This window comes from Accipiter gentilis, chromosome 4 (assembly GCF_929443795.1).
Source record: "Accipiter gentilis chromosome 4, bAccGen1.1, whole genome shotgun sequence".
NCBI classification, from domain to species: Eukaryota; Metazoa; Chordata; class Aves; order Accipitriformes; family Accipitridae; genus Astur; species Astur gentilis.
This window is the reverse complement of record NC_064883.1, coordinates 22,596,902-22,621,898: the sequence shown is the minus strand read 5'-3', so window position 1 is coordinate 22,621,898 and position 24,997 is coordinate 22,596,902. Positions and strand designations below refer to the sequence as shown.

General features: G+C 38.8%; 1 protein-coding gene across 16 annotated transcripts in view; it reads left to right on the top strand.

The window, feature by feature from the left end:
* Positions 1–24,997, top strand: part of CDK14 (cyclin dependent kinase 14) — a 333,262-nt gene that overhangs the window by 213,319 nt on the left and 94,946 nt on the right. For all 16 annotated transcript variants that reach the window (XM_049798612.1, XM_049798611.1, XM_049798619.1 and 13 more), the window contains one exon: positions 14,963–15,026. In XM_049798612.1, the coding sequence (XP_049654569.1) occupies positions 14,963–15,026 (64 nt within the window). The remainder of the gene's footprint in view (positions 1–14,962; positions 15,027–24,997) is intronic.

The window sequence follows — 24,997 nt, the reverse complement described above, 5'->3', positions numbered from 1 at the left end:
ATTTGACATGTTGAAAATTTTGTATCATCTCGTCTTGAGTTTTAACTATTCATATAAAAATGCTGTCACACAGTTTCTGTATATCCACTATTTGTGTGTTGCCGTTGCTTATGTGATTTGCACAGAGGAAAGAAAATCGGAACGCATCTCCCCTAAATTTTTTTATCTAATAGGGTTTTTTTTATTATTACTGTCTTTTATTATAAGAGAAAAGTAACCAACAGGAAAAAAGCTGCTTTAGTTTGAAACTGCCTTGAAAAACACTGGCAAAATCAGTATTAATAAGTAGGAAAAGGAAAGGAAAAAGGCTGCAGAAATTGAATATATTCTACTTCATAAGAAGGTGTCAACAAAAGAGGTCTCATACAGGAATTGTGAGTGGGAGAATTACCTGTCTAGGATCTTAATGTAGTAGGTAGTCTCCATTGTTTGAGTATGAAATAAATAGAGCAGGTTTTGAAGTATACAATACTATGTTTCATTCTTGTTGCTTTGGCTCTTCCTTCGCCAGTCTTCTGAGTGCTCCGTTTAAAATAACTTGGAGGCCATAGCAAAACTGGATTCTCTAGCTGTCAGTTACAGGAAGAAAAATGTCCTGTGGTCTCTATTTGTCTTTAGAGTGTGCGGGTATATCACTGTGTAGCAGTATTTCTGGCAGTTGAGATCTGTTTCCGAGTACATCCGAGAGTGCTAATAATATGTTTTGTGAGAACATAATAAGCATTCTTCATGGTGCTTTTTTGGGGCACAACATGATCCAAATGGCTGTGGTGTAAACTCTCAAACCTCTCAGTGATGGAGCAGAACAGCATAAAGTAAATTTTTAACAGAGAGTGTAGTATGGTGCAATAGGTATCTTCTCACATAAATATGATTGCCCTGATGATGATTACATCCAAAGGAGAAATTTTTAGGCATCTTCTTATTGTGCTGAAAGTTTACGGTTGGATTTCTGTATCTTTTGGTGGGTGAGAAATCAGTTGACCTTGTAAACTTCCAATTTGATTAAACTTTGCTGTGCTGTAAAGAGGGATACATGTTTTTAGAATAACTCTTGCTTAATTCCTTTTAAAGTTATTTACAAATATTCTGCAGTTACTTCCCTTCTTCAAAAGGGAATTACTTACATTGTAACTTATTTTAATCTTAGAACTTATTCTATTTGTGGTTTTTTTTCCCTGTGTATCCTGAATGTAATTGTTTTACAATAGCTGGTAATTGCGCTTTTCTCATAAGAGCAAGAGAAGTTGCATAAACTTTGTATCACTGAACTGGCCCTTCAGTAAAATCAGAGGGAATACAGCCAAGGATTTTGTCAATCCTAGTTATCCTTCCTGTCTCATCTTGCTGTGCATCCATACAACACATTGCCCTAATTATTTAAAAAGAGGCCTTAACAATTTTGATGATGGAGATCGCAGACATTTTGGTATAGTCTGCTTCGGTCTGATGACCAAGATATTTGGTTAATAACATTGTTATGCTGCTGGAGTGGCTCATTAGAGTGTGCTAGTATTGCTCTTTCTCTTGGAAAGGGAAGGGTCCTGCTGACCTCACTGCATCATATCACTTTATCAACTGCTCAGCAGTTCAAAGCAGGGTAATAACTGTAGCCAGGGCAAATCCTCTTTTGTTTGTTTTATGGGGCTTTTCATTAAATCCCTGAAGTACCCTATTCCGTAAAAAAATAATTTATCAGACCAGTGAATGTAGCTGAAAACTAAGGATAGTGAAACATCTGATTCTTACTAGACTTATCTCTTCTTTGGGCTTCATTTACTTTCAGTAAAATGTACTTTCAGTGCAGCTTCCTACCACTTTTGTTTTATATTATCTTATTCTTGTTAATGCTTTCATGGTTTTGTTGCTTTTGCAGCCTTTTAACTAGCTTGATGATAACATCGTGCTGCTCATCTGCGTTCCTCACATAGTCCAAGAGATCAGCTGTGCCTACCCTATTGAAAGGTTGATTTTTCTCTGTGGTAACTTGCATAGTTAGTTACCCTTGTTTCATTGGTATAACATCTCCCTTTCTACTAATTCAGTGAGATCTTTAAAATTTACCTCTGAAATGCTATGATTTGCCTCGTGATAGCAGCATTGCTCATGTTAAAGAATTAATATAGTCATTTTACTCTTCTTGTACCTGATCCCTTGTCATTTTTCAGGCTTTGTGTTGTCAGTATTTCAGGCTATGCATTTCTGTGGACCTTAATGTATTGGAGGATAAGAAACTGTAACTCCAGTCTTTCTCTTCCTCTCCATCATTATTGACTAGTAGTGGTACTGAAGCTCTTCGTCATATGTCTGTGCAAATTTTCTTTTCTGTATTTGTATATCCTATTTATTTATTTATCCATTTCCCCCTCTGGTTTGGTTTTTTGTTTTGTTTTTCTGAAAAAGAGTGGACCATGATATGCAGGTGTTAAGCAGCTCCAAACTTCTGAGGATTTGCCTTCATTCATTCACACTTCATCATTGACTGGTTTAATGCAAGCCCCCATAATTCCTTCTGGAGCTGTAGGCAGTATAGTCTCCAAATCCTGCCCAGTCCTCACAGTTGCCTTCTCCAGTGAGTAGAGAGGAATGGTTCCAGAAGCTCCAGGGAAGTAGTTCCCTTTTGCCCAAAAGTGAGGCTGCAAAGAGCAAGGACTGCCACTGCACCTGCCCTGCATGTGGTTTCAAGCAAGTTTAAATGGAGGCAGGAGATGACTACATCCTAATCCTTCCTGCCTGGTGTTTTTGAGAGCTCAGAAGTCTCGGGCAAAGTTACTGAGTGCACTAATGTCAAAGCAAACAAATGGGTTTACTGAAGCTTGGAGTGCAGCTGCCTCTTCCAGTTGAGTGACACCTGCTTCCACCTTCATTTAAATAAGCAAAATGAAAAGTCTTAGGCCACCTGCCAGCTGATTGTTAAAGCCACAGCTGCTAAATGAGCAATAAATGGTTAAATCACACAGTTTCCAATTTTCACAAAATTTGAGTGTCTCAACATTCCGCACTCTTTCAAAACCCACTTCTGATCTCTATGTTTGGGCATGTACCTTGTGGTGTCAGGGAAATGAACCCATCCCCGGACTTGCAAGGAAATGGGTAAAGAAGGTGTCAGGAAAATGGGTCGATGCTCTAGTGAGGAATTCAATGGAAACTTCCAAAGTGCTCTGGAGTGAGGTGGGCTAGCTCACTACACTGCAGTGGAGGATACGGGTTCTGTTCAGCCACAGCCTCCCCATTGATCTTACCGTCTTCTGGATGAGAACGAGTATCTCCCTGGAATTCTGCCCTGACCCCACTTAAAATGTTTTGGCTGCTTTAATAGCCAGTGTCTCTCCATCAGAAGTAGATTGACATTTCCCCCATTTTTAGGAAAAAAAAAATTTCTATACTACTTAGAGACTTCCTTTTTTTGTTCTGCTTGCTTGTTCTGTTCCTATGATTCAGAAGGATAGTTACAAGTATAAAACTCTTTGTTTTTTAGCAGCAAAATACTGTGGTTTGGAATGAATAAATCAAGCATCATGCAGTGGTTTGTTGTAGGAGGCACACTTGAAAATGAATCACTTGAAATGGATTTTTAGTGATAAGGTTATACATTTTAAAAAGTGATTTCATTTGGGGATTCTGATAAGGTTCGGTGTAGGAATCAGCAGGATATTTAGACATCCAGGAAGAGTGCTCTTACATCCACCACATATACCCAACATAACTGGAGCTCATTATTAATGCCCTTGCTGTTTCAGAAATATTGTAACACCTGGACCCGCACATTCTTCAAATGGCAGCATGACTGGCTGCCTTCATTTACTGCAGATTGAACAAATGGTCGCTTAAAAAAACTTGACAAAGTACCCACTGCTTCCCTAGGCTCCATGTAGCTGCATGAATCTATTCAAAATTGAGATTATTACAAGATCAAGACCTTAGCTGGCAAAGTAAGGAGTTGGCAAACTTCTGGATGATCTGATCGGATTCTAGTATCGTGCTGTTCTGTGATGCTGAGCACCAGGCTTAATGTATAGGTCTGGGTATATGTTACCTCCCCAGGATTTTTAGGTGGGAAAAAGAATTTTCATGTTAGTACTTCCCCCCCCCCCCCCCCCCCGATGGTGAATTCAGCAGCTCAGTTAGCCCAGCTATAACATTCTATCTACCTTAGTACAAAAGCTTTCCTCTCCACTGCAAATGTGTTTCTGTCACGTAAGCAGCACGTCACGAGCTTCTGTTGTGCTGTGCGTATGCTGTTCTTTGTGCATAAGGAATGGTGAGTCCTGGTGTGGTGTCGTAACGAGGCACACGTTCCTCTGATGTGTTGTGACTGGGCAGCATGCCAGAGACAAAGGGTTTCCAGTATCTGAGAAGTACAGTGTGCTTCACTGCTTTGGAGTGGGGTTTTGCTCTGGGAAAACATGAATTGGTTTCTATGAAAAATATTAGGTCAGGTCCCAGTGCAGTCATGATTCTTATCAGCAATGGAAGTGATCCCAAATGTGCTAGTTTGTTCTAATAGTTGTAGTTAAACAATGGTATAGTGAAGAAACATAATTTTATTTTAAATTAAAATGTTTTCCTTGCTGTTTTTATGATGATACATAAGAATATGCATAAATTTGGTCTGTTAATTATTTAAATAAGCTCTCCAGTTGAATGGCTGCTTTAAGCCCTTAAGTATCCTGATGCAATGGTGTAGCTTTGCCTGTGCCAACGAGATTGGACACTGCAACACTCGGTAGGAATTTGTGTTTGTTAACCGAGCCAGTTTTATGGTCTTCAAAAAGACCATAAAGCCAGTTTTATGATCCAAAAAGCAGCATTGCTTTTCCGATAAGCTAGTGTTTCCCAAAAAACGCTGTGTAGTCCATACCTGGAATTCAAATGAGCCAGCTGCTGAGCCAGCACAGCAGGGCTTGTGGAAGTACATTTCATAAAAGCCTCCTACAGGCTTTTGGCTTTTTTTTTTCCCCCTCCCTTTTTTGGTTTAAAGAAAAAAGTCAGTAAAAAAACTTGAAATAAATCTTTAAAGGGCATATTTAGGAGAAGACTGTCTGTTTGGGTGGGTTATTCCAAAGGCTTTACAAACAAACAGGATAGGAAATCTGAAATGCAGAGTATATACCTTTCTCTACAGAGTAAATCAGAGCAGATTTTAAAGTATATGTGAACAAGCATGACTTGTGAGCCAGGGGGTCCTTCTGACAGAAAATTGCTGCCTTCCTTCTGCTTTGCAGAGAAGAAAACCATTCTGTCCCCAAATGGTAAGGAAGAGACCTTCCAGCACAGAAATCATCATCAGCTGCTTTGTCACATATATTAACACCAAGATCTTCCTTGGTGAAATCATTCCCTCTCTGTGTCCTTATTTGAGAGCTCACAAGCTCTGGCAATGCCAGAAGAGCAAACTTGCCTCCTTGGAGGAAGGGGAGAGAAATCTGTTGAGGTCAGCTGTAGTCTTCTGCATGAATTTTCTTCCTAGTCTTTCCCTGATTCGCAGCTTTGAGGTCTACAAAAGCTTTCAAATTCTATTCTATTCTTACTAAGCATCAGTTTCATCCTGTTGAGGTGTGTCATAGTTTTTGCAGCTCCAGAGCAGCTATCAGAGACACTTAAGTCTAGTTTAATGTCAGGATTTTTTTATTCTGATGATGGGATGGTTTGCTGATGGAAGGAGACTTCTCAGCACAGGTGGCTGGGAAAGCTGGCGGGACAGGTTCTCAGTTCTGCTGCTTCAGCTGCTTCAGCATGGACCATCCCTCACAGAGGAGCCCTCTTTTCACTTTGGAGCTGAACAATGTCTCCTTTTAGCATGTACTATGCTTTTTCATTAAGTTGTAATTTGGCTAAATTGATGAATGGTTGCACTGGTTTGAGGGAAAGTGCAGTCTCTGTCAGGAGTTTGCCTTTTTTTCCTTTTGCTGTCAATTTCAGATTCCCTCTCTACAGCATAGGCGGCTCTGTTTTCAAAATAAGTTTGCCAAATCCTGTTTTCTTAGTATTTTTAGCATTTGTCTCATTCACAGAAATGTTTTAGTAAGAATCACTAAATAAAACCCCAGTTTCTTCCACCATGTGATCGTTTATGAAAGTTGTAGGTTACTGAAATAGGGTGTTAACAGTGAGATGGGCTGACTACCTGTTGCGAGAGACTGAAAGAGTTAATGTCTCAAACACTGTGGTGGGGCAAGTTCTGCTTAAAGACAAACCCTACACAGCAAGGCACCAAGGTGAAAAGCCCATCAGCTCAGACATCAGCAACAAGAGGGGGAGGGCGTGCTGGAGGGTGCGCAGCTCCCTGTTCTGATAAGCTGTTCTGATACAAAGATCAAACTGGCTGCGTCTGCAGGGAAGGAGAAGTTACTCCACAAACGACCCCCAAGGCCAAAAGCTCACAAAGTGCTCATTAGCATAATAAGTTTGAGTGCCTGCCTGAAGGAGGGGCAAGGATGATAAAAGGACACAAACTGAAGCCCCAACTGCACAAGCCCACTGGAACTGGACCCCTCGGCTGACTGGACCAACACTGGACCCAGGACGGTGAAATCTTTCTCTCTTCCTTTTTTTCTCTCTGTCTTCCTCTCTCTTTTCCTTTTCCACAATCCCTACACCTCATCCCTTTAAGACATAAAACCACTGACCAAATCTGGGACTAAGAGTGGATCCAGCCACCCCTGGGCCCTTCTCTGAAGTCTAGAAGGCAAGGGGGTCTGCTCTGAACCTCCTGACTCGATAGGAGGGATCTCCTTATTCCCTGAATTGATGTATATGGTTACCCTGGGTTACACGGTTTGCAGAAGTAGTCTTATGCCAATTCCTGTTGTGAGAAACCCTGCCACCTACTACCACGCCTCCCCAGTTCAGCTTGCTTCTGTCACGAATAAAATCCTTAGCTGATAGTTTGGTGTCCTTTCATCTTAATTTAGCCCATGGGAATTTCTAATTAAACATGACTCCCTGGTCTGTCCAGTCTGGGTTGTGACACCTGTAGGAAGAGGATGTTACACTCCAGTACAAGTCATTTCACACTTGCTTTTTTCTCATTGTGACATTTAGATTAAATGACTCTGGTTTTGCTCTCTCTCCAATTTAGATTGGATTATGGACAGAATTAGTTTCTAAAAGTCATCTCATTGACAGAGCTGTTTCTGTGATTCAAAGTGTACTATGTATTTAGTATGTCCTTTTCAGAATAAACAAAACTCTCCCCTGGCTGAGCAGTTAAGGAAACTGGCATTTCAGATCTCAGTAGTGCTTTGTTGTAAGACTGGGGGTTTCATTTAATCCTGTCCTGATGGTCTGCAGTGCTGGGTTTGTGGTGATGCCTGTGAAGTTCCTCCTTCTCCTCCTCCTCCCAGCTGTCACGCCCAGCTCCTGCAGAGAGAGTAGGTAGAACCTGGCTCTGTGAAGGCAGACAAATGTGTTTATGAAGTCTCCAGTCCCTGTTGTCTTCCTCACGTTAGCACAGTTTCAGAGGTGTCTCTGCCAGGGTCCCTCAAAAGCATAGCAGTGGTTACCATGGGTATGAAGAGAATGATGAGTTTGTTTAACTTGTGCGGCAAACAGTGTGGAAAAGTGTTGGGATAAATTTAGCTTTTTGATGCAGGCAGCTGCTCAAATATCATTTATATACACACAGTAAAGTTGGAAAAATCACATGTTTAAAAGGTTTCCTGGTGAGACTTCTTTGTATATTGCCTCTATGGGGAAAGCATGTTAAAAACAGTTGGGTCCTTTACTGTTTCACATACCTAATTTTTCATTCTTGGCAGAGCTAAAGCACAAATATTAGTTGAACTTGATTTTTTTAAATTAATGTGTGTTGTTAAAATTTTGTGGGAATGTTGATAGTAATTTCATGTTTTGCTTCCCTCATCCATACTGGCAGATTACCTAAACGTTTTTGAAGCCAGCTTCATCACAAATCACTCTTTATGCTCAAAGCAAGTGGTTTTATTACCCATGTATAATGGAATGACGATATTCCACTTGATGCCTGAAAGAGTCAGCCTTTCTTACTGCTTCTTTTTTCACCTTAGAGAATAAGCCTCAGTAACTTCTATTTTTGCACAAAACAGCATCCCTTTACATACAGCAGAAACAAGCTTATGGGGTTGGTGAAGAGGTGCCTTCTCTCTTTTTTGTTGCTGTTGTGTCCTGTACTCATTGTCTGTGTAGCAGGTGCTTCTTAGACCTCTTGAAAGAGTTTAATACCTTGGGGGTTTTTTAGGACAATGATTAGATCATTCACAAATTAACTTTCAAAAGAAATACTCCAGTCAGCTTGTTTTCTAACCAGGCTTAAATCCTTAATTCTGATTTAATGTCCTGAATGAGTGCAGATCACATTAAACATATTCTGCTGTACATTACCATTGTGCATATAAAATGGTGGTTGTTGAATTTCTTTTTCCTTTTACCATGTATCATCACTGCAAGTTTTTATTACTTTGATGGCATTTACAGGGACATAAGGAAGCAAAAAATGCAACCTGTTTTATACATAAATACAAGAATTTGAAAGTCTGGTTTTGTCTATAAAGATTTATGGGCTCTTGTTTAACACTTAAGAGGAATCACAGAAGTTACATTACATTTTCTGTATGCTTAATATGTTGTGTCTCTATTTCACTGGTATTTTCTTTCTTACCTGTGTGGGAATAGCGAAGGGATGTTTTCATGACAGTTGACTGAAAAAAATACGGAAAGAGTTTCCTATGTAAGAAAAATGATTTTTACTAAAATACAGTTTTCAAGCTCTGAACAAGGCCTTCAGTGTTTTCCACATGGGAGAAGACTCCCTTGATCACACAGCCTCACTCCAGTTTTTTAACTTTGAATTTATGTGGTTTCCTGGTTGGGGAACTATTTTTGCCATTCATTTAATGAAGTAAAGCTTCAATATTTAAAATCTCAAGGACAATGAATAGGTATATGGTCTTTATTTTTCATGAATCCAAATAAATACATTGTTGCCATCTTAGCTGATAGACATTGTTTCTGTAGCAAAATATGAGGTGACTTTTTCATTGCAGCTGGGAACCCTGGAACATTCACAACCTTCCAAAAGTTAAAATGTGTTCGGCCTCAATCTAACAAACGTGTAAGTGCATTACACAAACTGATAGATTTATTGTCCCTTACGGAAGCTGAACTGCTAAGGTCCTGATGTGAAGAAACGACTGCTATTGAGGCAATTCCATTTCTGTCTCTATCTTTTGGATATTAAACTTGACACTCAGCTGTCATCCATCGTGCCCAGCAGAGAGTCGAAGGAAGCCTCACTGCAGTTGTCAGTTAGCAGGCGCTGAGTCAGCATGCATAATACACAAATAGTTGCTGAATGTTTTCTTTTAACCCATTATACTAAGACCAAATGCTAAGCTGAAGGACAAAGTTCCTCCTTTGGACTTCACCACCACATGTACTTTGTGCTCACTGACATTATCAGGTGGTAATACAACACTTTCCTTGGTTGTGGAAGATGTGGTTAAGATCTGCCTAACAGTGACTCCTCGGGAGGGGAATGGAGCATTAGGTGGATTATCTGGACAAATGGCTTAGCACCTGGACAGACCGCAAGAGAGAAAGATTACATAAGCTTCTCCTCTTCCAGACCAGATGGGAAATTCCATGTTCAGAGGTGGCTCTGGGAGTGATGGAGTTGCCATAGTGAAATCCTGGAAATTGCACTGCTTCTCAAGAGCCAAATCTAAAGCAGTAACTTACTTTCCTCTAATGAGAAGGAAGAGAACTCCTAGGGTTTTGACTAAGTTGAAAGCTTCATTAGATATGTATGTTTTGGAAGAATATAGCAGATTTTTGTTGAAAAACAGAACATCTGAAATCTCCAAATCTCACTCAACAGAAAGAGATGGCTGAATTGGAAACGGCTCTGCAATACCTATCCTCTTCCTCTTTTTATTAAGTTTGGTTGCACAGACAGCTATAGTCTCCCACAGTACATCACAGCCAAGGACTCACTAAATGCAGTATGTTTTGCCCAGCAAACAGGAAGACTGGAGCAGAAATCTTGATGATACTTAAAAGGAAAAATAAAATAAGAAAACATTTTTACATCCAGCTTGTAAATTTTCCTAGTTAAAATTCTAGGGCATTTTTCAACAAAACCCTCTTTTTATTAAAGGGGGAAAAAAAAATTCACTCTCCTGACATTTTTTTGACTGAACTTACTTTGTTCATCAAGTTGACCTAATGTGAAAAAACTGGAAAATTCAGCAAATTGCTTAGCCTGATTTCCATAAAGGTTGTCTAAGGAAAGGCAGCTCATTTGCATGCTGATCTTGTTTTTCATTCTGCTCTGTTGCTGCAAAACCCTGAATAATACCACAGGCTGCATGTTCTTTGTCTTGTTGAAGTCCAAACCATCGCCTTTCTTGAGGATCATCAGATCTAACAAGGGTTAAAGCATTATTTCAGTAATATACAGCTTTGTGTATTCAAAAGTTGTAGTGCAAATGGAGATGCTTGTTCTTTATTAATTATGCCAGCACTTGGGAAAGAGCTGGTGGGGAAGATTTGCACTGCTGCTCATCTCACAAGAGATTCAGATGACTTCTCTGGACAAATTGTTACCCAGAATGACCTTATTACATGGCAGTAATACGGGATGTTTTTACATTCGAAGCATAATACAGGACAACATGACTAATTGTGTTGGTATGGTGGCATAATGCTCACTGTAAAATAATGATTATGTCGCACACCAAAGAGCAGGTTAATTAAGGGAATGAGTCGTCTTTGTAAAATCAGATGCAAAAAGCAAACAACCTTTTTCTTATATTAAAAAATTAGGGCAATGCAATAGACCTTAATGTATTTGTGTTGTGTTTCCTCGGAAATCTTTCTACATCATGCTTGTATATGGAGATTTGAACAGCAGATTCTGTTTTCATAACTTTCTGCCAAACTGTAACAATAACTGGCAGTAAGCGTGTTTGGCCCTCAGTACCCTGATGTATTGTAATTCTGTTATTTTTGTATAAATAGATTTCTTACCCTACAAATAAGATTAGAATCTGATCCTGATTTTGAACAGCAAGTTTCAAGTGAGAAGGTCATTTTATCTTGTTTGTTAGGGAATGAAAGAGCCCAGAGTGTTGTATGTAGTGTGGAACAGCAAAACCCCAGTAGGTTTTGGAGTTCTCTTTACAGGAATCATAACCATCCTGGTCCCTGGAAAATATTAAATCCATTCCAAATCTAAGAATTGTAGATTATTCTTGTGATAATAATTCAATTTAAAAAATAGGATATCAAATCATGCTAGTTCAATGTTTACCTCACTGAGAAGCAAATTATCAGTAGACAAAGCAAACAAATTAGGCTGGGGGTTGTTTGTTTGTTTGTTTGTTTTTCCAAATAATTCTTAATGGTAAATAAAAGCCTATTTCCAATATTAAGTTGGAGCTTGATTTCCATGACAGTGGTGGTTATTTTCATGGTTTTGGAACACAAAATTGGAAGAAAAAATGTTAAAATGTAGAAGAGACAGAACTCCTGGTGGTATGCTTGGGATGAGAAGTGGTGGACCATGAAAGGATAGTAGGGGCTAGGAGGTTAACTGTAAAATAACAGCCCCTGGTGTTCAATTGTTGTCCCAGGCTGCTGTGTCTCCTGTATCTTCCACCTCCACTGGCTGCTGTAAGGTTAGACTTGCTCTCCAGCGCTGGTGGGTAACCAGTGGTTTGCTACAGCCAACTCCATCATATAATCAGTTAGATGCTAAGATGTTGCCAGTGGTTTGGTCTGGATAATCGGTCTTAACTGCTAAGGGACGGTGTTTTGGAGTAAAACCAGAAGACTGCTGGGTTCTTCCTTCCTCCTCCGCTTTCCTTTTCAATGTTAGTCCCTTAATTGTCTTTTGTAAGCCCCAGAACAAGGCAGATCCTTCTCCACTGTGGTGTTACATGTGAACTCCACTTTGCTTTGTTTATAGCAGCTGTCAAAACTCCTTGCTTTGGGTTGCCTAATCCCACCTCATCAGAACGGGATTGATTGCTGCTTAGAAGCATCACTTGCAAGGTGATGCTTACAAATCTCTTTATTTTGACATACCTGTGGGCAGTGACTGTTTTATCTTATCCAAAACCACAGTTGTTTCACTGTTCCTTGTTTGTTGATAGTCATATAATGTGAATTTCTGTACTGTGTATGTTAAAAATTGTGTGGAAGAGGGATGATCTTTATAGTGTTTGTACAATGCATTAAAATACAGTGTCTGGATCCTTGTCTGAACTATGAAGTGCCCCTACCTTAAAAATGGTAGGCATTTAGATGATAGAAAACCCTAGTTGTTTTTAGCCTGACTGCTACCCTTGACAGAAGATATAAATATTGTAGGTGGTTTGAGTACTCCAATGCACAGAACTTGTTTGTAGCTGGCTCTTAAACGTTGTAGCAGCAGATGTGCTAGAATATTATTAAAGAAATTGATTGGAAAACTAGTGAAAGCACAAATTGTGAGTCACGTAAGATTCATTACAAAAGTGATCTCCCATCAAGCCCTCTGTTACTGGACCTGATGTCGCTTTGACAATCAGAATAATATATTTCTTAGCTGGAAGTTCTACATTAAATTGGTCTGATAAATATTCTACCTTGCACTGGAAGTTTCAGATTTTGTTAGCTCGTTTTAATATTCATCTGTACAGTGCCTTAGCTGCCTAGCTCTCATCTAAAATAAAAGACGATTAAGAACACCCATTTAGAAGGATGTGGCTAATTTTCTTACAACTTTTCGTGAGAGAATATTCCTTTGATTTGCTAAGAGGGGTTGCAAAGTTGAGGACCATATTTCTTAAACTGAGGAGGCAAGAATCTCTGTTTTTAATCCACGGGCTCCCTCTCCTGGTCCGGAATGTGCTTGGCACTAGGAGCTTGATTAACGCAGAAGCTAAGTGAAAGTTATTTGCAAATCGTTTTAGTGACAGTGTCAGCTGTGTCTCCTAACTTCTTCTGTGTTTAATGGGAGAATTGTGCTCGCCCTAACAGCAATAATAAAATGAATACAGGTGTTGCGATGAATCAGGGTTGCAGGGCCAGGTTTATCTTACTCAAATGCCAATTAAGACATATTTCACAAGGACTGAGAGCAATGTCCTACAAGCAATATTTACAAATAAAATCAGTTAATTTGCATATCCAAATAACCACGTGAACGTGTACAGTCTAATTGCACTGATACTGTCATCTTTGTTTCTCTGACACCTTGGTGCTCTGCTTTCACCTCCTGCTGGTCATAATACATCTAAATGGGACTATTTGCTTATTGTATTTGATAGTGGAAAAAATGATCTTTGCATTAATATTCTTAGATTAGAAACACATTAGTATTGTAAATTGCTTGACAAATTTGAGGCGCTAGGGTCATACAGCACACCTTGTAAGTAAGAATTGTATCTATTTAAGAGGTTGCTTACTTTTGCCTCAAGTTTTTAAGCCCATTTCTAAATTTTATGAAATAAATTTCTTGGAAGAGTTGAAGGGAAATTTTTTGTGATTTAGCTTCCCAGTCTTGCTTCTAAGAATTTTTTAAGGCTTGAATTTATTGACATGAACAAATGTTTACATAGCTCAAGAAGTGCAACAAATATTCTAGAGTGGTCCTTCCTCTAATGCTCTTAACGCATATGTATACTGCAGCAGACACAATTAAAAAAAAAATAAAAAATCTCTTCATCTCCCAATGGTTAGGAGTAGATGTCTTGTAGCTTGCCCTGAAGTGTTACAAACCTTCACATACTTGGACCAAACATTTTCACACTGACTTTGTGCTTGTTTCATGCTGATGTAAGTGACCACAGAACATCACAGTGACTTAAGATATGCAGGTCCAAATATTTATTCAGAAGATTTGCAGTGCAGGTAGGGGCAGGGCTGGCAGGGGGTTTTAGTCATCTATGACAATGCACAACAAGCACCAGACTAGTGTGAAATGCCTTCACTTTAGCATATCAGCCTTTTTATTCCTGGGCTTGAGCTTATAGCAAATATTGAAAACAGTCCCTAGCATTTTCATTCGTGTTAAAAATTGGGTGTAAATTTGTAACAAGAAAGATCCCAGTAGCGAAATATCAAATTCCTTAAGTCATTCAGAAATGCATTTCCAGAGCTGCTAATTTAGGTGTTCCTCTTGGCTCTATTTAAAGCAAGAGTTGACAGTTACATCATATAAAGCAAAACCAGGTTTGGGAGAACTAATTATAGCAGTTCTCGATTTACTTATTATTTGTCCCAAAGACACAGGGGGTGAACTTTTCATGTGAGCAGAGAATTTAAGCAGCACATGAAAAGTGGTAAGTACTTTGCTGCTGAAAGTTGGTCTGACTTACACTACAAGAAGGAGGACAGTTGAAGTGAATAGAAACAAAGTGTAATGCATGAGTTGGTAAAGTCTGTATTTCCTAAAAACTTTCTATTTTTATCTATACTACATCCACTTAAAATGACAACTATTCACAGTGCATTCTTGTTCATGCCATGCTTTTGGTGATCTGCTTCACCATCTGTACAAATCTTCTATCCTAGCATGTATTAGGTATCTGTTCATCTTATTTAAGTTTACAGGGATTGAAACTATTTCTGAGCTAAAATATCTAGCCTCTGTAACACCAGTGCTCTGAGATATGCAGGTAGCTTGACACTTGTCAATGGCAAGTAGCTTTAACATGTATTGGTTAAACAGGCAACGTGACAGGACCACAGCACCATTGCATGCTTTACTGTCTCCACTGGTACCTTGAAACCGTGGTAATCATTTAACTTTTTGTACCCTCTTCCTCCCCCTCTTTCCCCAATAATTAAGCCTATTTAAAGTTTAGATTGTAAGGTACATTGAGCTTACAATGAGGAGTGGCTTTATGCAATGCTATGACTTGTTAAGTCTTTTTCCATTAAAGCAATGTGTGGGTTTTTTCTTTTTTTTTTTTTTCCTTTCTCTTTTTGTGTACAGGTACTTGGAACACCAAATGAAGATACGTGGCCTGGAGTCCACTCTTTACCCCATTTCAAACCAGGTAGGTTGAAGTACCAAGTTCATCCAAATTCTTTTCCTGGAAATACAGGACACAGATGATTACATCCCTGCCCACAAGCTTCAAAATGACCTGGTATGCAGTGCACGAACCATAATGCACTTTTTCTTGCTGCTTACTTTTTATTGTGCTCAGGGTGGTTTTTTTTCTTCTGTTTAATTTCTTTGCTTTTTTTTTACATTTTTTCATGTTTATTATAGTATGAGGCCTAACCTGCTTGTATTCCTCTGCCACTGGGTATCATACCTTTCAGATTGCTGGTAGGCTGATTCCCAATCAGTATTACTTTTCCGCAGACCACCCTGAACTTTGAGGAATACTAGAGGAAACTAAAGAGCAGAGAAAAGACTTTGTGAAAGCTGAAGTTACTACTAGATCATCTGTTAGTAGCTTTCTACAAAGGTGCAATTTTTCAGGTGGCATTGTACTTAAAGCTGTCATATTCTACAACCATTCTTGAAAACCTGTTTCACCATCTGATACCTTTGTGTGAGAGGGAGCAGTTTGTTCCCTAGAGACTGGAAGTACATGGTCAGCTTCATTATGCTGTGTATGTATGTATGCATATATATGTAATATATACAGTCTTGTGAATTTCCGAGTGGAGATCTTAGAAATACTGTTTTTTAAACATGCCAAGCAGGTGAATGAGTAGGAGATGTGTTGGCTGGTGGGGGTGGCTGAAGTACTGGAACTGGTTGTCCAGAGATGTTTGACATCTCCATCCTGTTCAAAACCTGACCAGACAGGGCCTGAGAAGCCCAAAGTTGTTGGACCTGCTCTGAGTGGGTTTGGACTAGATGGTAAAGAGGAGGTTACTAGATGCTTTCAGATGAAGCACTTAATTGGCTCCCAGTATATTTTACTGGGATGAGCCTTCAGTTTATAACCATATGACTAAAGTCTGGATGTGAGTGACAGAATTGACCCAGGAATCAAATTTCAGATGTTTTTGTCCTTGCAGGCCTAAGGTGTCTCAGTAAACTCCCGGTTCTCCTTTACTGCAGATGATAGTCCCTTCAGCTTTTGTCATAAACTGTGACAACATGGCATCCTATGTCATTTAAACCTAATTCCCAAGTCATCTTACCGGTTGGACATAAAGAAGATTTCCTTTTCATTCCAACCTGTCTTATTTTTCAGATCTGCAGGATCATAGTGGCTTCTTTGGGGCAGCAAAGAGGCAGGACATGGGGCATAGGAGTTGAAAAGAACAAAGAGATCTAGGCAGCTCTCAAAATAAGAGAGAGAGGAAAAAAAAATATTGTAGGGCTTACCCTGATGGTAACACAAAGCCTCGAGAAAAGGGAAAACAGACAGCTTTCTTGCACATTGCTTTTCAGTCTCTATCCTAGTGCTGTCTTGTTGCTGTATAATGAAATCACTCTTTAGTGCTCTATAGTGAATTAGAACTTTTTTAACAAGTACAGTTTTTCACTGAAATACTAAAAATACTAGTGTTCTTCCCTAAATCAGTGTGTCATTAAGTTTACAACCTTTTGTGTTTCTCATTCTTTACTGGTTAAAAGGTAAGTATATACACAGAATCCTTACAGAAATATAGTGGTTTTTAACAGCAGTCCAAAGACATAGTTTTTTTCCAAGAATAGTAAAGAGGAGGAGAAAACATGGAGATGTCAGTGAGTGATCTTTGGGTTTGTTCTTGGTTTTATTCTTCTGTGTGATATAGGAAAATTTTGAACAGTAGATGGCAGCCAAGAAATTTCCTGGTTTCATTTTCCTGTTTGGCTTCCAAGTGTGTTAAGGGATGTGGGTTTATTACCACAGAAGAACATCAGGAAATAAATCCACAGTAGGCACTTCATGAAAACTAATTTTTACACAGGCGTTGTGCTAGACTTGCTGTTATTTTCTATGTCCCAGACTATGGATTTTGTGAGCTATGAATACATAATATTTATACAAATGCAGAATGGGGACAGGAGGAAGAATGCCTCCAAGACAGAAGATGGTCACTGGGTATTTTCACCATTTCTGCATAGTGTGGTCTTTGTTCTCTTGGATCCTTTCAACATCTGTGAAGTATGTAGATTTGCAAGTCAGAATAATTACTATTCTCACTGGCAATTATTTACTCATTCTAGGGCCTGTTAATGCAAAGTGCTGAGCTCCTTAATTCCCATAAACTGTGGAGGTCTGAGAGCACTCCAAAGGAAAAAACCCTCTTCTGTACATATACTATGTTCTGCATTCCCTTTGTACCACCCTATATCCTTCATGGCCTTGGGAAAAGGATTTTATTTTTTTTTCTTACAGTTCCTTATTTGCTGATTTTAGAAATTACAACAATAGAAAGCATAATCTAACTGGACAGCCAAAACTTGGCTTACATACCCCAAAACTGAGTAATTGGACTTTATGCTGGTGAAGTGTGGAATGGTTAGAGCAGCAAAACACATCACCTCTGGGATCGTACTGGGGTACCATAATCTAAAGCATGCTCTGTACAAAGTGCTCTGACATATGGGCTCGGCTGGAATTACACTATTTGCTCATGCTGTTAGCGTCGCTGGAGCTGTTTGGTCATGGATACCAGGTTCTCTGTTGCTTCTTAAAAAAATGCTTTCCTTCATGCCCTTCTGTGCACAAAAGTTTTCTAGCTATAGCAAGGTTGTATTGTCCCCTTCCACAGATACTCAGCCAGTCATGCTCCCCTCCTTGTTGGTCTGAAATTATTGTTACACCCTAGAAAAGTGTATGGGACTGAAAGACTCTTCTTTCCTGACTGACTTCATGAGAGCAAAAATGGAGGTTAATGCTTTAATAATACATTTAAGATGACTTAATCTTTTCCTTTCCTTAGCAGAAGAATGAAGGAGGGAACCTGAAATGTCTTGCCAAATCTGAACCAATTCCATTATTCTTTAAGATTTGTGAAATTACTGCATTTAGATAGAGATTATATGCGGTTAAGTAACTCCTGTGCTTTGTGTGTCTTTGTGAGTTTTAAGACTGATAGCTGTAAACAGCAAGTGTGATAAATTGAGAAGTCAGAGAGCACTGGTGATAAGGATATCAACATCCACTCAGGCAAGGCTTTGATGCTATAACTGAGTTGTGTAAGCATAAAACAATAGGATTTGAACAGAAAGTTATCAGTGATAAATAGTTACTATAGTTTAAAAAATGCTGGGCACATTAAATGGCTGTGGAGTTCGGAAGACTATTGAGAATAGAAACAAAATTTCATTGTATTTCTTGTTTGCATACAGACTTAAATAACTAATTTGAATGCTGTGATTTGGTATGGCACAGTCCTGTTCTGCAGAGAGCTAATCACAGTTTACTAGGAGAAACATGTCTGAAAAACATGGCATTAGTCTCTTCTCTACTAGAGTGGCCAAGGATCTGATTATTATGGAAAGCAGCCAGTGCATAAACAACGATGATCTCTGACATCTTAATATGCGGGAACATTTCTGAGGCTGAATAAGAAATGTGTTCCTAAGGCTAGCTGTGGGTGGCTCTACATCATCTAAACCCCTAACCTCAGTGATTTTAACAGCCTGTAATTGTGAAAATAGAATGGCCATGATTTGTTTTGCCATTTAAAGAGTCAGGAAACAACTTGCATTTTATCTGCTGGCTTTGAGAGCTTTGATTACTTTCTATCTTACTAATACTCTAGGTAATATGGGAGATACTTAAAGCTAAAAGTTGGCCTGGTCTTTGAGCTTTCGCTGTGCCTCATCCTCGGTCCTCTCAGTTTGTTTGCACCTGTGCACACAGACAGACATGCACACATGTTCTGCTTAGTACATTACTTAAGGATAATCTAAATAATGCATTTGAAAATCCTGAAGTGCCTCAGAAGTATTTCAGTAACTTCAGGTTACCTCTGTGATTCACTTTGAAGCCATTATGACTGCTGTAATCTTGAGTGGGTTTTCCTGTACTCATATATCACCAAAGAAACGCAGCCATTCTGGATCACTGTGAAAGTAAATTATCTGCCCTCAAATAAGAAGGCAGTCTGAGTAAATTATGAAAAAGTATGAAAAAGTTCCTGTTTCAATAAAATCTTGAGGTTTCATCCAGCTTAGAAGCCCAGTGTTTCAAGTTATTGGACAGAGACACTGTAAATTATGAACATGACTCTCTGACACATGACTTGGAGAACATGTTTTCACTTTTTTTACAACATTTTAAGAAAAATGTATATTTGCTGCACTAAACCACATCCAACAACCGATTGTGTCACTGAACCAATATCTCCAAGAATGAAATTAAAGTAGGCATCTGCTATGTCTCATCTGCATGAGTGGAGAGGAAGCAGTATTGCAAAACAAGGTTCTTCCTTACCAGTCTTGTGTCTGAGTCTTCCTGATTTTTGTTTATTATTCTCTCCATTGTCATTAAATCTCCCATTTTTCTTAGTCTAGAGTCTCATCTTCTTTTCTTCTCCAGCCGATACTCCTGGATTCAGAGTCCTGCCCAAATAATTGAGCGAATAAGCCTTTGGATCAACATCTACACTTAAGTCAAATTTTCACTTTTCCTACATTCTCAATTACTGTTTGGGACTGATGCTGCATAACCTTCATCCTGGGAAGTTAAATAGAGATTTATCAGAAGGTACTGTCAGTGAGCAAAGTAGGAGAAGGTAAGATATGGTCACAATGGAAGATAAATTAAGTGATGGTGGCCATGAAGAGATGGTAATGGTCAAGGAGAAGTAACTTATTAGGAAGGTGGAGAAAATGTGAGAATGCTTTGTAATGTTCACTGTGTATCAGGTTCCTTACAATACTGTTTCTAGGTGAATGAAAGTTAAATATTCAATCTTGGGATGATGGCATGGGAGCCTGAACCTCACTATGTTCAACAGATGATGAGATATAATATAAAGTAATACACCTGAAAAGGTGTCTTTATGAGACAATGGAAACATCTACTGAGCACTTATTTTAAAAAGAGAATCTCTGAAGTCAGGATGAAAAGTGTTAAGAGAAAGAGACTCTCCTTAAGGAGAAAGTGGAAGACAAAACAAAACTAGAGAGAGAAAACAGCATTCATAGGAAATACTGCATAACATGGAGTCTGCCAGAGATTGACAGATACTTCATGGATTTATGAAAAAATCCTGAGTCTATGACTAACAAAACCACTACAGAGCTGGTGTTCTGACTCAGGAATTCTGCTTTGCTTCCTAGGTGATCAATAAATATAGATTTGGTTTAGAAATATGATCTGCCTACCTGCATCTTAACAGCTGATTGATAGCCAAGTTTTTTCAAAGGATTAAGTTGTTATTTAGAGTAAGGCTGGGCTGAGAAACTAAACTCTGTTGGGACAAACCTGTGGAGATACTGTATATGAGGACATAGGGCTTTTCAAACTTTTGTAACCTTTTTTCCTATAGAGTTTCACCAAAGTCTGTCAACAATTTGTTACACACTGAATCGGTATCTTTGTTTACATCTACACTGATGCCAGCAAATGTTCCCAGGCAATGTGGGAGTCTCTGCTGTTAAACTGTTAGAGCAGCCTCTGGCAGGCCTTTAGCTCATGACAACTAGCACTTCCAAATAATTAATTCCTGGGAATGGTTTGGGAGTTAGTGTGGGCTAGGGACTGTTCCCTGTAAGAAGGAGGAAGTTCCCACCTCCTATATGGGAGGACAGAGGTGTAAGGGTGCTGCAGTAGGACGGGCACAGGACAGTGGTGGTGTTTCAGCCAGACAACAGTCCCAAGCACATTTAAATTACCGGTCTAGATGTAGCCTTCAAGAATTTGAGTACTTGAAGAAAGAAGAGAGAGTGATCTGTAAAAGAGAATTCATTTCAAGCTTCTCCCCCTTTTCTTTAGTTTTGGCAAAATTGTAATATTTAGTGCTTCCTCAAGTCTCTGGTATCCACAGGCAAAGGGAAGCAGAGTTGTCAGGGTTTTCACCATTCTTTAAATAAAATTGCATGAAACTGCAAAGTTAAAGTAACTGATATGTGCAAGGGAGCCAGGGTGAGCACTGCTAAAAGGTAGAACCATTTAATATAAAAGTTCAGTGCTTTAGACAACGCTGGCTGTTAAAATTACATTTTTCTACTCATGCTCAGTAGGGAGTTTAGAAAACAGCATCTAGCCTTCCTCTTTACATAACCTATGCTCTGCTAAAGCAGGTGCTTTTGGAAGGAAGAGGAGAGGGGATGGGGATGGAGGGTGGGGAGTTGAAGTAATTTTTCTCAAGACATTTGGCATACAAAAAGCAAAGTTTAACTCATGATTATGATAAAACTCCAGTTGTGATTGAACTTCAGTAAAAACTCTAATTGCACATTAGTGCTGCAAATAGTGCTTGAAAATTTGCTTGTCAGCATGGATGCTTGCCTTTATATCTTTAGCTAACATAGTTTAAATATTTTTAGGATTGAATCTTTAACAAAAATAGCATGTGAGTCTTACAAATCACAATACAGTTAGTCACTTTAGACTTATAATTTAAAAGTAAAGAAAACCCATTTAAAGAAATCATGCATTAGACTTTTCAAAATATTAATTATGGTGATGTTTAAATATTTGCATTTAAGCTAATCACATTTGGTTTTAAATAGAGAAGAACATTAATCAAGGAATGCATATTAGCTGGCATGTTTTGATTAACAACATAAAAAATGCCTTGAAGTCAAACTGCATTTTAAGTTCTTTGGTTAAGACTAGAAGCTGATTATCAATAGTGCTAAAAAGGAGCTAAAAAATCAAAATGTAATCTGCTTCCAATTCCTTAGGTAGCTTTTCTTGCCTATTCTAGGTCCTTTCAAGGCAAATGTGGCAAAGGTGGAATAGTTCATGTGTTTTTCTGACTGATAAAAGAGAAAAAACCCTCACCTTGTTTTATGTTACTTAAAATGCAAGTGCTTATTTTTTCAATTCTCACAGCACACCAGTAGTTCCTTCAGTGGTCTGCTAATAAGCTCACTAGTGAGTTCTGCTGAAATTTGCTTCTGTTTGAACCTGCCCTTGATGCAGGGCTGTCAGATGGAGCATGTTTATCAGGCAGATAATGATGTTTGCAGTGGAGAGCATGTAGGTATATATGTGGGCACACAAGTGAGTATGCATATGTAACAGTGTTGCTGTAGAGTGGTTGTCTAAAGGAAATAAGAAACAGAAATACTGTCTATCTCTATAAGAAATAGAAATACTGTTGTTTCTAAGACTGCTTAATACAATTGGGTGTAATGGATGAGCTTTCTGGCACAGGCTGGTTTTTCCCCCTGAAGTCTTCAAGCTGAGTACAATTTGGGAGCAGCTGTTTTAAGAACATATTTTTTTTGATGCATTGGGTTTGTCAAATCAACCAGCTCAAGAAATTTCCTCCCTCTCTTCCCTGTGGTTGCTTACTTTTGCTTCCATTTTGCAGTTGTTATTCCAATAGCTTTGTTGATGCTACTGTTTGTGGGGCACAGTCCTAAAAACTTCCTTGGGACGTGAGGCATTGAGTAAGCTGTACTGCAAGGTCTGAAGCAAAGAGCAACTCAAACCCATTTACTGCTGGAAGAACGCTTGTGTAACTGCACCACCCAGCATCTCTAAGTGGGCCGCACGTAATGTCCAGCAGAACAGTGAATCCTGACTCTGAGGCTGGGCTTCTGAAGGTGTGCATGTAATGTATTAGCCTACTCCTTTTTTATAATTTTTTAAAATCTTAAGAGTAAATGGTATGCTACAGGAAGATCTTGCAATTGGTATTTCTTTCCAGTAAGGAATACGAGTACTGTATGTTTGCTGTTATTTATGCAGTCCTATGTAGGGATGTCTTTACACAGCATTTGATTATGAACATGCCACTTACTTAATCGAGATTTGGCTACCTTGGCCTTCTAAAATGTAAATGGTAAACAGTGTTAGGTGCTGTAGGACTTAAACAAAACCAAAAATATCTTCCTTCTTTTGTTTGACATAAGCAAAAATCACCTTTGACTAGTGAAATAGAGCACTCATGTGAAAAGCCAGCTCTTTAACAGTGAGACATGGTTGCTAGTGAGTATGATGACTGTGTATTTGAGATAAAAGTGCAGAGGATCAAATTTTGTTTCCCAAATTTGTTCCCAAAAGATTTGCAAATATTTAAGTGTTTGCATAAAGGAAATCAAAATCACACTTCTTACTTTAAATTTCACATGAGCTTACTGTGTTGATCTTCCAGTGTTTTTATTCAAAATAAGTACATTTAATAATAATAATCTGAAAAGGTTTGAACTCTAGTATATATACTCACAATTTGAAGCATAAAAATTCAAAATACATCTGACATCAAATCTTGATCTGTAAATGTACAGTTTTCGGTTTCTTTAATCCAGCATTGATGAGAGTGACCAGCTGCCTCAGCAAGACAGTGTGCCTCACATTCTTGACAGTGGCTTGCATGCACTAGAGGATGGGTGGGTGGGTGTGTGATGATGTGAGCACCTGCATGAAGTTCTCACATGTGCCTGTTTGCCTTTCAGTTCTGAGGGAGGGCTAGTAAGTTTTCACTACATTGGGTTTCTTCCACAAGGTTGGACCGAGATTTGGATTGCCTATGCTGCTGCCTTTCGTAATGTATGTCAGGCAAAGATTTCTTTTTTGGGGAAGCATTCATGGTAATTCTGCAGTATTCCCAGGATCTCATATACAGTCAAGATCTACTGACTGATATTACTATTTTTTATGATCAAATCAATGGGAGCATCTGAAAAACAAATACCAAAGCTATATGCTTGAAATTATCACAAAATGTAATTTCATGCAGTTGGTCATAGTCAGATACATATGGCTTTAGATTTGGTTGTATTAAATCCACCTAGCAATAAAGGACAGAGGCATTCATACAGGTGTGTGAGTCTTGTTCACTCTAAAAAGTAACTCAGAAGCAAACTTGGGGATGAAAATGTGAGACTGAATTCCAGTTCTGTCATTAATTGGACACAAGCAGGAGATCCTCAGATAAAAGTTGGGAGGTTAAGTTACCTCTTTTTTCACCTGTGTTGTCACTGCAAGATTGGTGTTTGTAGGTATGTAATATTGTGGTTTCACAGTTCAGGACTTAAAAAACTGGATCATGGTGGAGAAGCTCAAGGACAAGATTATTGTAGCTTCTCTGTTCTGGCAACTCTGAAATCAAAATCAGCTGGTTTTGTTATTCTGGTTTTTATTCTCTAAAGAAGGATTAATTCAGGAAAGTACTAAGAGCTGGCATGTACACAAGTCTGGGCTTAATTACCACAGTAGTCCCATCTAGTTATATTGTCCATGAAACTTAACAAGACTCTGGTTGGAGGCATGACCACAAAATTGTGTAGAAAAATGTGAGCTGTATTTTATCGATATGTGGTTTCTTTCCTTATAAAGAATTTAAAGCAAGGAGCCTCTAATCTGCTTGAAGTAGAAGGGAAAGAGTTGATACCAGTAGTTAGGAGAAGCATGGTGTGCAGTCACACAGCACGTAAATGGAGGTTGAAATTAAGGACTTGGGACTAACATTTGCCTCTCTATAGACAAGGCTTCCCCCTATCCATGTTTTCCCCCTAGTTTTCCCTCTCCCTGCCTGATAAGTAGAGTGTATAAGGTACTTATTTAAAAAGAGGTTTAGAGTAGAGCAGTAGACTGAGTAAAGAAGGAAGATCTCTTTGAGAAGTGTGTTTATTTTGCTTATGCATGTCCTTTATTACAGCATTTTCATAACTGGTTCCAGTGTATCATTTTTTTTGGTAAAAACTCATCTGGCATAGCACTAGTTGTTCAGTTTATTGCAGAACTGAAACACATCTTTGGACATTAAGGCCTTAAGGCAATTTGGCCAAGTGGTTGACTGTATATTTTCCTCCCACAGTGAAAATAGCTTAACTCGATTAAAGTAAACCTCTGACAGTCCAGTCAAGAAAATAAGTTGTATATGATACTTCTCAACTGTTTTAAGTGGATGTAGGTCTGTTGAAGTCAGTGTCGCTGTGCCA